General features: G+C 47.4%; 1 protein-coding gene across 2 annotated transcripts in view; it reads right to left on the bottom strand.

Moving 5' to 3' along the window:
- The window catches only part of Pvr (PDGF- and VEGF-receptor related), a 93,068-nt gene that overhangs the window by 22,235 nt on the left and 56,964 nt on the right, over positions 1-13,869 (bottom strand). For both annotated transcript variants that reach the window (XM_065446844.1, XM_065446843.1), the window contains exons 2-6: positions 13,603-13,742; positions 4,732-4,915; positions 2,773-3,084; positions 1,569-1,714; positions 450-642 (exon numbers count right to left, since the gene is read on the bottom strand). In XM_065446844.1, coding sequence (XP_065302916.1) covers positions 450-642; positions 1,569-1,714; positions 2,773-3,084; positions 4,732-4,915; positions 13,603-13,742 — 975 coding nt within the window. The remainder of the gene's footprint in view (positions 1-449; positions 643-1,568; positions 1,715-2,772; positions 3,085-4,731; positions 4,916-13,602; positions 13,743-13,869) is intronic.

The raw sequence follows: 13,869 nt of genomic DNA, 5'->3' as shown, positions 1-13,869 counted from the left end.
TGACCGTGCGCTTGTCATTTTAGTTTTCGCGATTGGAACAGCAGCAAGGTGAAAATAGAACGGCAAAGCGTGGCGGGACAAGGGCATAACAGCAGTGAGCCTTTATTCGATTTATTTCCTTCCTTTTCAGCATTATATCGAAAACGTAAGGTTACTGTGTCTTGGTACTTTCAGTAACCACAACTGAAAACAATATGTTTCTACATGCCTATACCAAGCTTTGAACTTTTTAAGAAACCTTAGGAAAAGCTGGGGCACAAAAGAAGCGAAACTAAAATGAATAAAAAAGGAGGAATAGCTCTGCGCACACTCTTTAACTTCGTCAACGCCTGCGCTACTCAATGAACTTTTATAGTGTAACAATATCTACCAAAACAGCATTACAGAACCACATCCGAGTCGGGAAGGTTAGAGTACGGTCTCAAGCCAAGTCAATGTCGATCCCTTACCGTAGACGGAGACAAAGACGGAGTGGTTGTACATCTTCCCGTGATGGTCCTTGCAGGAGCACGTGTACAACCCTTCGTCGCTCCTCTGCACGTCACGAACGGTCAGCTGTGACGCCACCACGGATAGCACGAAGCGGTCTTGCCCGAACGTTTTGCTGTAACTGATGGCCTCGGTCTTCTTGATGCGTGAGCTCTAGTAAAGGCAAAGAAACAAAAAAGTGATGCTGAACTCGCGTTACACATCTGTAGGCACAAGAGCAAGATTAACGTTTGTTTTTCCTCTTTCTTGATTTTTTCCTTGAGGAGGCGGCGCAGGTCAACGGTTTTGCCAGCCAAATTCAGTTAGCCGGACAAACTGGCTGGAGAGAACGTGTTTTGCTTTCTCTTGGGAACGTCTTAAATAGGTGACCCATTGACGAGAACTAACGAGCAGGACGCTATAGCCAAAAAGTGAGCGTCGTGTGAGCAAGGAGAATGTCCATAGAAAAAGAAGAGTGTCTTCTGAAAAAGCGCGCTGGCAGAGTACGTGTCTGGGAATTCTCCCTCTGTGTTACGCGTAATGTTTTGTTACTTTTAAGCTTAGCATTCAGTCAAGAACTTGAATGCCGTGAACTCAGTTCAACGTGAACCACGTTTTTGCTCTTTCTCTAATACTATAAATGCATCACTTGAAGGACGTTTCCTTCTTTATTCGCGTACTTAGTCATTTATGAAAACAAATGTAATCACGATGTTTCTGCTGTCATTTGTGGCAAAGAAGGCCTCTTTCATTACACCTTGATTGAAAAGGAGCTGACGTATGAGTTTTAAAGGTAAAAGTTATGCGACAATAGTCGTATCGGCTGCCAAAGGTGGCTACACTTGGAAACGACGACATCGAAGGGAGAGCTTTCCATTTCAAAATAAAACAGTGATTTGAAGCCACGTGTTCAGCATTGTCACAAATTTATCCCATTTAGATACAACTTAACGCAACCAAGCTGTGCACCAGGCTGAATCAGGCGAGAAAAGAGACAAACCTGTGCAGAAGGGCCACGTGACTGACTTTATTACCGCTGTCCCAGAGCTCAAACTCATTTTGGCCTTCGTGAAAGCATTCGAATCGCGAAATTAACTTACGTTCTTGTCGGGGTAGTCCCAGGACAAGACGACCATGACGCCCATTTCCACGGTGATCGTGCAGTTGAGCGTGAACGAGTCGTTCAGTACCGGATGAAAGTTGCTCTCCTTCTCAATCATCACGCTGGGCGCTATGTCCACAGGAGCTGCATTTTTGTCAAGCATAGAAAGCGTCGGGAAAGTGGAACACGAGGGCATGAAACAGAAGCATGCGTGAAGCATCTCACACCTAACAGTGTCGCCTTTGCTCGAGATGCTGAAAACACTGAAGAAGTGTAGAACTTTACATTTAATTTTTATGTTTATTAAAGTATGGGGTTTTACGTGCCAAAAGCACAATCTCATTATGTGGCACGCTCTAGTGGGGGATTCCGGAATAATTTGGACCACCTAGACCCTTTAACGTGCACCTAAATTTAAGTACACGGGTGTTTTCAAATTACGTCCCAATCGAGATGAGGCCGTCGTGGCTGGAATTCGATCCCGCGACCTCATGCTTAGCAGCACAACACCATAGCCACTAAGCAATCAGGCAGGTAGGACTTAATAACCACTTTGATTTTGGTGTAATTCTACGCTTGGCAATAATGTCTTTATTGCGAGAACAGTGCTGGCTTAAGATTTTCACCACTTACTGATACTCTGCTAGCTGTGAGAGCCTATATGCGAGCTTCACTTTTAGTATTCTGCAGGGTTAACATCCCTTTGCTCTATATGCGTGGTCTTTCCTATTTACGTTTCTTTATACGCAAACCGGTGTCAACATGTTTCTCCACAAGTAGCATTGCCTTTCGTGTGTTCATTTCTAAAAACATGAAGTCAGGCATTTCACGACCTCAGTTTCTACATGGTGCACTATAGCGCAATCAATTGTATTTGTGCCACTGTAGACATGTGAACTGCAATTATCAAGAAGGAGAAACAACACACTTAACAAGAGATATGAAGCAGACGACCAAAACGATCGTCTTGTTTGCCGCCTACTGTGTAGACGTTTTGTTAAAGGTGCTCTTGCTTCCTGTTGTACCATACGCGCATGACAACTGGCCTCTCTTTTGGAACGACCATTGCCTCCGAAATCGTCAGAGCGTGGGACACGCTGAAGATCTCAGAGGCCACGACAGAAGGCGCACGGTGCTCCACAAGGGTATACGCGTGGTGCTTTTCTCGCGATGGCGCCGAGCGGCTGCTCGACAATACTCACGCAGATAGACGAACACGACGGCCATGGACGAGTCGTTGTAGACGCGTCCGGGGACCGAGCCGTTGCAGATGAAGTGTCCGGCGTAGTAGCTTTGCGGGTAGTAGATGACGAAGCCGCGCATCGGGTCGAACTCGACGTCGCGCTTCAGCAGCGCCACCTCCTCCATCTCGTCCTGGCCGAGGTCCTTCCAGAGTTGGACGTGGGCGCCCGAGTGCGTAGGCAGGCACGGCACCACCAGCATCTCGCCGTGGCGTACCGTCACGAAAACAAGCTGGTCCATCTGCTTCTCCGGCTGGAACAGGTAGTAGTCGTCTGCGAACGGTCGGGAGGGCAAAGGCGCAATTAAACCTAGCTCTTATTCACGCTGTCGCCAGAGGTGGAGAGAGGAAGGTATATTGAAACGACTTTTTTTTAGGCCCGAGTCGTCACTGTCGGAGCCCAGTTGGCTCCAGGCTATGGAAGTGGATTCAAATGATTGGATTCGGCAATGGCCGCACTGCGAGGCGCAACTCTGGCAGTGGAACGTTGGTGTGAAAAAAGATATTCAGCTTCGTCGCGTGCAAAAGTGCACAGAAGAAACGTTTTCTCGGTAATACAAGGTACTGCAGTCACTCAACAAGTCAGAACTTGAACAGCGACGACTCGGGTTCCGCTATAGAATACGAAGCTGCTCATTGCTTATATAAACGAATGTGCAGGCGTATTCTAAAGGTAGCGCAACCTGATGTTCTACGACGCAGTCCCATGCGCTAAATTCAAGTACGTATATGCATTATCCGGTATGCAGTAAAAGACAGTGTTAATCTCTGCCATTGATAATACTGGTGAAAGCATCTATTATTGTGCCTTGTGTGGCATTTAAATGCGATGGGTACATTGCGCACAATCATTAAATTAATCAGTGTGCTCTGTCTTAAAAAGACCCTAAAGAGAAATATAAGTTCAGACGTGTTTTAAGGTACACTTCTACAACACCAGAAAAAGTCATTCTTATCATGACAGGAGACTTGGTAAGTCAGAAAGGATGCGATAACGAAAGACGGGGAACGCCGCCGCCCGGGCAGTCCCAGCGCCCATTCGCCATTTAAAGTCATAGACTTTAAAGGCGTCTGCGTGGGTCTAGCTAACTGTTTACCGGTAAAGAAAGGCTACATTGCATTCTGAAGGAACCAAATAATCGGCCGAGCAAGTTTTGAAAGGCTTTGGACTTATACCACATCGTATGGGCCTGCCAACACAACACGGAACTAGAAAGGACAGAAGAACCGACGAATGAGCGGTGGGCAAGAAACGCGCTATTGTAGAGGCAGGAAACGCTGCTCAGCGTATAGACCTCGAAGTTCAGCAGGAGCTGACCGAAAGGGCAAGAGCGGCTGCGAGATCCAACGGACTCCTGAAACGGAGAGATCAACCACAAATTTCTAAGTGCAGTAAAGTTTTGATCATTGTCATCAACTCCCTCAAAACCGATTAGGTACGCATATATTGACCGCAAATAAGGACGGGGACAGCGGAAGAGAAGACAAAAACGACACGGGTTCTTGTGTTCTCTTCCGCTGTCCCCGTGTTTATTTGCGGTCAGCATGATATGCAGTAAACAGCAACTAGACCAAACTGAAGTTCTTCTGGAGATAAAGTACGAGTAAAAAAAGAAACACTGAAACTCGTGACGTCACACAGACGTCACTGACGTAACGGCGCTAGCGGTCTCGCGCGAAATTCAAGAAATTGTAGTTTGGACTTCATTTTATCTTATGCGAAATTAACGAAAATATTGTTTCTCAAGAATATCTTATCAGGCTGAACTGATTCAGTGTTTCTCGTCAGTGACCCATTAATATCGACAATAGAAGGGTAGCTCGGGAACGTCTACGGCAAGTTATAAATGCCCAATATGCCGCGAGCATTTTCAAGCTACCGTCTCAGCGCGCGAACGCAAAGAGTAGCAAAGTTACCTACCATTGACGAAGACGTAAACTGACGTAGCGTTTCCCGCGTTGGTGAGATCAGTGGTCCCATTGTAGTAACAAATGTAATGACCCAAGTCCATGACGTCAGTAGTATTGAGCTCGAAGACGCTCTTGAAGGGGCGAATGCCATCCACCTCTTCATCATAGATGGACGAGCGCAAGGAAACGTTGTCCTATAATCGAAAAGAGCAAATTTGGTGTTGGATTAGCACAAGATAACACATCAATGCGTATTGCACAACGAAGGAGCAAGAACAATACCTTCGTCGTTCTATCGCACTCAGTACGAGCTACAACGTGCGAGCGCTTTCGCGTTGTAGCTCATAGACAGCGCGGTATTGTATTTGTATTTTATCTATTTGTTCAACGGTGTCATTAAAGGTAACAAAACGCAGGTGGCACGCCAATTACGTCAGCAATGCCTCGACGCAACATGAGCTAAGAAGCCACAAGAAATTTGAAAACATTGAAGACCAGCTGCTGCGCACTTGTTACTTCACGGGTAAAACAACCAGTGCCACACGAGTAGAACTTTCTTTATTTTCTTGACATTTCGTTGCTTCGACTTTTTAAAATTTTCTTCCTTCATTCCTACTTTCCTTTTTTTTCTTTTATTCTCGTTGTTCTTGGCTTAGAGTTTGGCACAGCCGGCCCTTTAGTGGCCAAATTTGTCTTACTTCGCAGCTAACAGCGAAATAACTAACGATCCGAATACCACTATCGAAGATTACACTTATTTTGCTTTTAACATATATGTGAACACACTTTAAAAAAGACACAAACGCTTTGCGAGACGACGGAACCAGCGAGACGCTGCTTCGTTCAATCCCTTTCTCCCGGCTCTTTCTTTCTTTCTTTCTTTCTTTCTTTCTTTCTTTCTTTCTTTATTTATTTATTTATTTATTTATTTATTTATTTATTTATTTATTTATTTATTTATTTACTTACTTACTTATTTATTTTGCAGAAGCAGCTTTCAAGCGTTTTCTTAAAGATACGCGTTGCCTAGCTCTTGATACGCCGTCACATCGTTTGTAAGAAACTCTCTGCCGGGCGTGCGCTCGCAGTGCAACCAAAGAGCGCCTCGTGACACCACTGTACAATGTTTCATACTTTTCTGAACATCGTAAACAACTCCAGCGATCCGCGAGCGCTGCAGTGTGTCGAAGCAATAACAGACTTGGTCTCCTATCTGCGGACGTGTCACAGTGTGCAATATCCGTTAGAGAGGTTACGGCCTGTGCATGGTATTTCGTGTCATTGCTTGCTTGCTTGCTTGCTTGCTTGCTTGGTTGCTTGCTTGCTTGCTTGCTTGCGTCGAACGCACTCCAACGTTATGCACTGTGGGGCGCATCTGCTGGGACTCATCAGCGCTACTCACACTTTGTCTTGCGCTCCGAGCGTAGAGGATTATCCACTGTCCCCACGTCAAAGCCCAAACTTTCCGCTAAAGATAAAGTAGAATCAGTGGGTCGACAACCTCCGGGTATTCAGATAGCATCCTGTGAGGATTTTCACATTGACAGCGGCAGCCGAATGGCAATGTTGCGACCTTGAATAGCCTCAGTGACTCGGAAATGTAAGGCCGCGAACTCAAGTGACTGTTACGTCCAGATCTTCGCGTCCACAAGCTCAAATTTCAGCACCTAAGAAATGTGAGCGTTAAAATGCGCATCCTAATGTAAGCTTGGAAATGACTTTTGCTTCAACTGCCACTCGTCTATGTGTAAAAGGAGCAACGTGTCGTTTTCAAACGGCATCTTTGACTAAGCGTTAACGCGATCCGACAGTGCTACTGAGGTGGTGTAAGACAGCAACTAAGCTTTACTTCGAGTTTAAGCGGCCCCGCTGAATGTACCTAGGCCGGATTATCGCAGCGAAATGCCGCTTCATTCTTGTGATAAGGTTTTCATTTCGCCTTACACGATCTTGGTAATACACAGCTAAAATTATCCTAACCGACCAGTCGAAGATGCCATCAAGACTTCGCCAGGCTACAAGAAGCATTACGCAGCACGGACATGGCGGAGCAGCTCTGGGCTGTTCAGCGAGCCCGCGATGCGGCCAGGGAGACACAACTCCCGGTCCCAACGTGGGAGTAGCCCGCTCTATGGGACCTTGCGTCCCGTAGCTCGCAGGACCTTTCGTTAAAGTTATTCCATCCATCCATTAGGTCCAGCAAGCTGCAAGGTATTGACAGTAGCAACACCGCCCATGAGCGTGTTCCCTAAGTGTGCTGAGGAATGATAAAAATCACCACCGTAATACAAGAAAAAATGGCTGTGGCTTAGCTAAGGTTAAGCCCAAGATGCGAAGCATACTAGCCTTTATTTTAGTTGTTGAACCACTGTTTAGCCTGGTGAACTGCTGTTGCTTGGCTATATTTGGTTTGGCTAGACGAAGAAACAACTCATGCGTTACTCTGCTTCGCCTTCAAGGGTGGAACGCGAGAGCGTTTCCGTCGACCCGCCAAGGGGCGTAAGACAATGGGCTACGGCGCAGCGACTACGCGCCCCGCATTGGACGCGGTGAGCGTCGAGCAACGCAGCGTTCGGCGTGGCAACGAAATGTGCGCCTGAGCAAGCGACGCACGCTTGAGCCTTAGAAACAGCTCGTTTCTAAGGCAACACCGCATTCACTAGAGGCGCTTTTGTACCGCTTTGAAGCATCGTACTCGTGGCTCAGTGGTAGCGTCTCCGTCTCACACTCCGGAGACCCTGGTTCGATTCCCACCCAGCCCATCTTGCAAGAGTTGAGCCAAAGCCACCTAGAAAATCAGTCTCTGTAGCACGCCGCAACCTTCGCTTCTCATTCCAACGAGCAGCTCTGTCTCCAGGAGGCATCTCACCTCGTGAGTGTCTAGCAGAGGCAAGCGCAGCTGCTTATATACCGCCGCGACGCCGCGAGCGACGCCGCAAGTTGGAGCCCCGTTTCTCCTCTGTCGTGACGTCACGGTGTCACGTGGTATTGAAGGCGACACCGCCGCGCCTGAGGAGCTGGGTTGAGCTCTAGTATTATGCTTCGCATAAAACCTGGCGACGCCATCGCGTCGCGCTGCTCCACGGCATGCGTAATTTAAGTAAGCTATCCCCGCACACAAGCGACAGTTAACGGGTTGTTGGTTTTCGCAAGGTTGTCATGCCACTTCACCAGCGTTCACGAGGCTCGGCCTGAAACGTATGCGCGGCGCGACCTCTGTTCCAAGTTTACCTCTCTCTTTAACGGCCGCACGCGCAATTAGCGTAAGTTTCCCGCGAAAGGGCAACCCTTGCTGAAGGCTGAATAAAAGATGCAACCGCGACATACGGCAGGAGTACGGACGAACCGTTGTTATCGGGCACTATGTACGGTATGCCCTGTGACGTCGTGCCCTTGCACCCAAATAAACACAAAACCAGACGGCGCGACGTAGCGGATGAAACAAATTAGACGGTGCATATTGGAACACAGCCGGCGCACAGGTTATAAGCTTACAGAATCAACCATAGCACTAAAGAATCAAGTATAGTTATTGCAGACGTAACAAATTCAAAACTGGCTCACGTGTGAAATTCACAACGGTATTTTTTTTTATGCGAAGCATACTAGCCGCACAACCACGCTCTTCCTTCCTGCGCCGCGCGCGGCCGCGTAGCTACCATATGACGTCATAACAGCTGCAAAGCGGACGCTTAAGCTTCGCCTTCAAGAGTGGAACGCGACAGCGTTCCCGTCGACCCGCCAAGGGGTGTAAGACAATGGGCTATTTATTTATTTATTTATTCATTTTTATGCGATTATCACTTTTAGGGAACTTGACATCCAGTTTTCCGTATGCCTGTCAGTTTGTCCGCGCCTAACCTCTTTCACGGCAACTTGAGTCACTGAGTAGACCATGGTATAATGGGTAGAGCTTCAGGCACACAGGGAATTGGGTTCGAAATCAACCGTCAGATTAGCGTGGGTCATTGGGCATATGTCACTGTTGCGTATGTGTCGCTCTTCACAAACAAAAATAATTCTGCAAGGTTTTTCCGGTGCTGGGTGGAACCGAAACCGCGTCATTTACATTAAGACAAACTTGTCTGAATAATATCGCACGCGCCACGCACGGACTTCGCGGCGGCGTCACTAGATGGTGCAAAGTGTCCAGAGGGAAGGGCGAGAAAAGGGCCCGGCTGCATACGCGCTTCACACGCGACGCGTTTTGGCGGTGGCCATACGGTGTGTCGCTACGTTGCATAAATGCTAATCGCGTTAACGTCGACATTGATCAACAGATGGGTTCTGCCGGAATTTTCTTTGCGACGTAATATTTGCACGGGTATGATTGTAAGCTTATGAGTTTGCTCCTTAATTCCTACTGCTGCTGCCTGCACTTCCGCTCCGCACAGGACGCGATGAGGAGTATGTCACGCCGAAGCGCCAGCGTAAACCTAATTTAAATCCATGTAAAGGAGTAAGCACGGGCAAAATTCACAGAGGTTTTCGTTCGTAAGTGTCGTTTGCCATTGGCCAGGCGCCTTGCAGCTGTCTCATCAAGTTTGCTGGCTGAAGAAGTTATTGTTGGTACAGGGATTTTATGTTATTCGAACGTAAGCTTAACAATTTCGTGAAACGGAAATGCGTACAATGCAGTTCCAGCTACACTTGAGCACGTGTTGCACCCGAACGACGATCTATCACTCGAAAAGAAAACAATGAAAAAGATGTGAGGTGCTCAGGGATTGCTCTGCCCGTGCCTTGGGCTTTGGTTGCACATAAGGCCACTCAAGTGAGGAAAGAAAGGCGATAGCGGCGCATGAATCAAGCGAAGTGACCATTCTCTGCTACTGAAAGCAGCGATTTCTGGAATGTTTTATTTATTTATTACACATCACTGACAAGATACTTACAGTGTGTGTGCGTGCGAATGTATGTGTGTGTGTTAGTGTACGTACATGTGTGTGTATTTGTGTGCGTGCGTTAGTGCGTGTTGGTACGTGTGTGTGTGTGTGTGTGTGTGTGTTGGTGTGTGTGTGTGTGTGTGTGTGTGTGTGTGTGTGTGTGTGTGTGTGTGTGTGTGTGTGTGTGTGTGTGTGTGTGTGTGTGTGTGTGTGTGTGTGTGTGTGTGTGTGTGTGTGTGTGTGTGTGTGTGTGTGTGTGTGTGTGTGTGCGCGCGCGCATCATTTGCGCTGTGTGACTCCAGACACGCAAGAAGCGCCTGGAGAATAACGGCAAAATGAAGAGTACAAATAGGTCAGATAAAAGACAGCACACACAGATAACACAAAAGAAAACAGAGATTCCCGCGAGAACAATAGATGGATATATCGCATTCGTGGTGGATACGTCAGCTGGCGCTATCTATTAGGCGTGAATCGTCAGCCAACAGTTGTAATGAGTTCACGTTCCATGAGTCTGCTGTCCCTGTTTATTTATTCTCCCCCTGCGGAGTAATGGAGAGTGTATTCGGTAGGCCTCGTGCTGCCGCTTTTCGTGAGAAGATTGTACAGGCGTATTTCTCTAGGCTCATATTGTTCCAACTACGTTGTGGCCGCGACCGTTGAGATCACGTAGGCACGGGAGCCTCATGCTTTATCTACTCATTGGTTTAAAATCAATCATAACTTTACGTTGCAGCGGGCGCTCTCTCACTTCAGCCAGCGTATGTGTATACGAACTGACCGTGATACATAAGCGGCGTATAAGCCGCATTTTGATGTAATCAGATTTATGGTTTGTGCTACGGGCCTGCTGACTGCACTGTGAAGCAAGTCGACTAAAATTTCATTCAGCCCTAATGGCAGAGAGCGGTCAGGGGCAAAATCATTGCAGAATACCGTATTCTATTGTCATCGACTCTTCACAGCCACTGTGCTGATGTGGGATTAGTGGTAGGTATACGCACCCAACTCATACTACATATGGCAGCATATTGGCATTAATACGGAGCTTCAGGAATAACGTACCCACACGGCCTCGCGAACGCGAAAACCCACACTCCATTGTAGTCCACTTACGTTTTTACCCAAGTCCGGGGTTTTGCGCCCGTCAACTTTGGATCCGAAATATCTAAAATCCCCTAATACGGACGACATGCAAAATTCCATAAACAGATATTCCCACGCATCTAACGTGCTAAAAAAGGCCACGTTATCGCTGGCGAATCTTTTAAAGACACACACATTTTCAAAGCATAGAATTTAACCAGAGGTTATTTGCAGTTGGCTACCCTGTACTGGGGAAGGGGCAAAGGGATGCGATAGCAGCGCATTTCCTGGTTATGCATATCGTCCGTCGTACTGCAATGGGCAGGAATGAAAATGAAAAAGAGCAAGAATATGTTGTTGTTGTTGTTGTTGTTGTTGTTGTTGTTGTTGTTGTTGTTGTTGTTGTTGTTGTTACCGGCATCTTGAGTAGTTCATCATCCCTGTTTGTTGCGCAGTACTACTCATGAGGCCAAAGCTTGGGGGCTTACAAAGATACTAGGCCGGACATTAGGAGAAACAAGAAATTGGCAGACTCAACTGTAGCTGACATGCGAGCTACGCCCGGAACTGTATTCACCTGAACAAGGATATATAGCCTCTGTACGCCTCGTACCTTCAACAGTGCTGCAAACGATTTGTGAGATGGAGTATAGTGTTTTTACACGTTGAACGAACGAATCAGAGAGCGAACGAGAGAACGAACGAACGAACAAATGACGAAACGAACATTTTCCTTGTTTAGCGCTCCGCTAGCGCATCTAAACCTTCAGAAGCTCACTTCGCGCCATTAGTTCAAGGCCGTGCTTCGGCACCGCTCACATTAAATGCGCTTGGATGGTCCATCATTTCACGGATGCAATCAAGCTCTCTTGCCTGCCTTCCAGAACGACGACCACAGGCGTCATTCCCCAACGTGGCCAGCATTCATCGTGCCTCGCTACCATCTGGCTTCACATCCTCGGCACGTTCACCCTCCGTTTTGTGGTGTTTAAAACAACTTCAAGTGCGCCTTTCCGTTCCAGGGTAAGAAAGATGACTGACCTACCTACCTTGAGCTTGAATCAAGAAGCTCTGGATTGTTTGCACAATTTTTACTCTGACCGAGTCCACTTATATACGGACGGACGGCTCTCCCACTCAGACCAGCTCCGCGGGCGCAGTGGTTATACCATCACGATCAATAAGTATCACATACAAGATTTGTCACGTCACAACATCGACCGGTTCAGAGCATGTCGCCCTCCGAGGTGCCGTTGGTTATATTAACAACCAACCGGCTAATCGCTGGGCGATATTCTGCTACTCGAAGACAGCCCTACAATGTCTTTTGTCAGCTCTTCGCCACGGGTCCTCTGAACAGCTCGTGTCGCAGATACCAGAAACGCACCATCATATGATCGTGAAAAGACACGACGTCGTGTTTAAGTCGCTGCCGGGTCATTGCGGTATCTCCGGCAACGACCTCGCCGACGAAGCTACTGGGAAAGCATACGAAGGAGCAGACCTTGTATCTGTACCATTATCGAGGACTGATCCAGCCTAACACTTAAGCAAGCTAGCGCACCGTATGAGATTGGAGAAGTTGCACACACCTGAACTCACCCAACATCGATTTCATTCACTCGATCCATCCATGCAACTGCGGCTGTTACCTGGGCTTCCGCAAAATGAGGAAACAATGCTGTGCTGCTTATGCTTGGGCCTCGCATTCACCAATTCATATACGTGTTTGATTGGAATGGCTGATAGCACCGAGTGCAATACCTGTGATATCGAGGCGACTATAGAACATCTACTGTGCTTCTGCCCATCTTTTGAAAATGAAAGACGTAACCTCTGCACAGCTCTATATCAGTTAGGTAGAAAACTGTTTACCTTGAACGAGATCTTGGGACCATGACCTCGCATATCGCAGCTACAAAATGCCACAAAACACTGCTGCGATATTTGAACGCTACCGGATTGAGCGACCGTCTGTGATCCGGACTGAGTGACCATAAGTTGATATAGAGTAGAAAATTTAACCACGGTCGCCGATATCCACAGTGGACTTTTCCTTCTTCTCTTAATCTTTCCTTCCCCTTTCCCCTTCCCACAGTGCAGGGTAGCCAACCAGGCTCAGTCCTGGTTAACCTCCCTGCCTTACACTTATCATTTTTTCTCACTCTCTCTCGCTCTCTCCTCCGTCGTCCCGCAAGCGGCCGTCAACCGATGTGTCAGCTACTTTCCATCCTCGACCGCAGATGGCGGTAGCTGTCTGCAAATTGACCCACAAAAATGACGAGATACAAAAAGCTGGCTTGACTCGGAGAAGAATGCTGCGCATTGAATAATTCAGTGGCGCTTTAGCGGTAAAGACCAAAGAAATGCGCTAGCATTACGTTGCTTAGTGGTCCTGAATCAATGAGACAAACCGCATTTACCGCATTGAAGTGTTGTTTTCAGGAGCTCACTCGACAGACCCTCCCGCCTCTTCGAGCAGCGCCTATATATATATATATATATATATATATATATATATATATATATATATATCATGTGGCCGGCTTCTCGCACTTCACACAAATACATTTTTTTTTACGCTCTGACACTCCTAATGCTAACGCATCAATCACCGCACGGCTGAGGACAAGCGCGGATATAGATAGTGTTCCACGAGAGGAATGAATAGAAACCCATGCAGGGCGCGTGACAAATCATCAGTGGTGTTTCATGGTAAGATAATAGGTTGGGGGAGAGAAAGTTCTCCCAATGTAGGCAAAGAATTAGATGGGGCAATGAGGTTAGAAAATTTGAGTTCTCTCCGGACAAAGCTAGTTGAAGACCTCAGGGATAGGTCTTTGTGCTGCAGTAGTTTGGATGATGATTATGATGATGATTATGATTTCAGGCGTCACGATCATACTCACTCCGAGTGGTGGCGAATGCCAGGCCAGTGGGTACCTGCCATAGCACGTTATCCGCAGCGTGCTGTTGGCAGGAATGTCGATGTAGGCAGTGTCGATGTCCAGCTTTGGCGGCAGGAACCGAGACACTCCGGACGTCGCACCTGCGATGTCATTCACACAGACATTTTTTGAGGACGAGGCTCTTTGTGACATGTCTGTTCATGTGACGGTCACGGCATGTTTCAACATATTGCGCTACAGCTAGAGTGCTGCTTCTTAGTGCGACGC

Source organism: Dermacentor albipictus, chromosome 3 (assembly GCF_038994185.2).
Source record: "Dermacentor albipictus isolate Rhodes 1998 colony chromosome 3, USDA_Dalb.pri_finalv2, whole genome shotgun sequence".
Taxonomy (NCBI): domain Eukaryota; kingdom Metazoa; phylum Arthropoda; class Arachnida; order Ixodida; family Ixodidae; genus Dermacentor; species Dermacentor albipictus.
The sequence above is the reverse complement of the archived record's forward strand: the minus strand, read 5'-3'. Positions and strand labels throughout refer to the sequence as shown.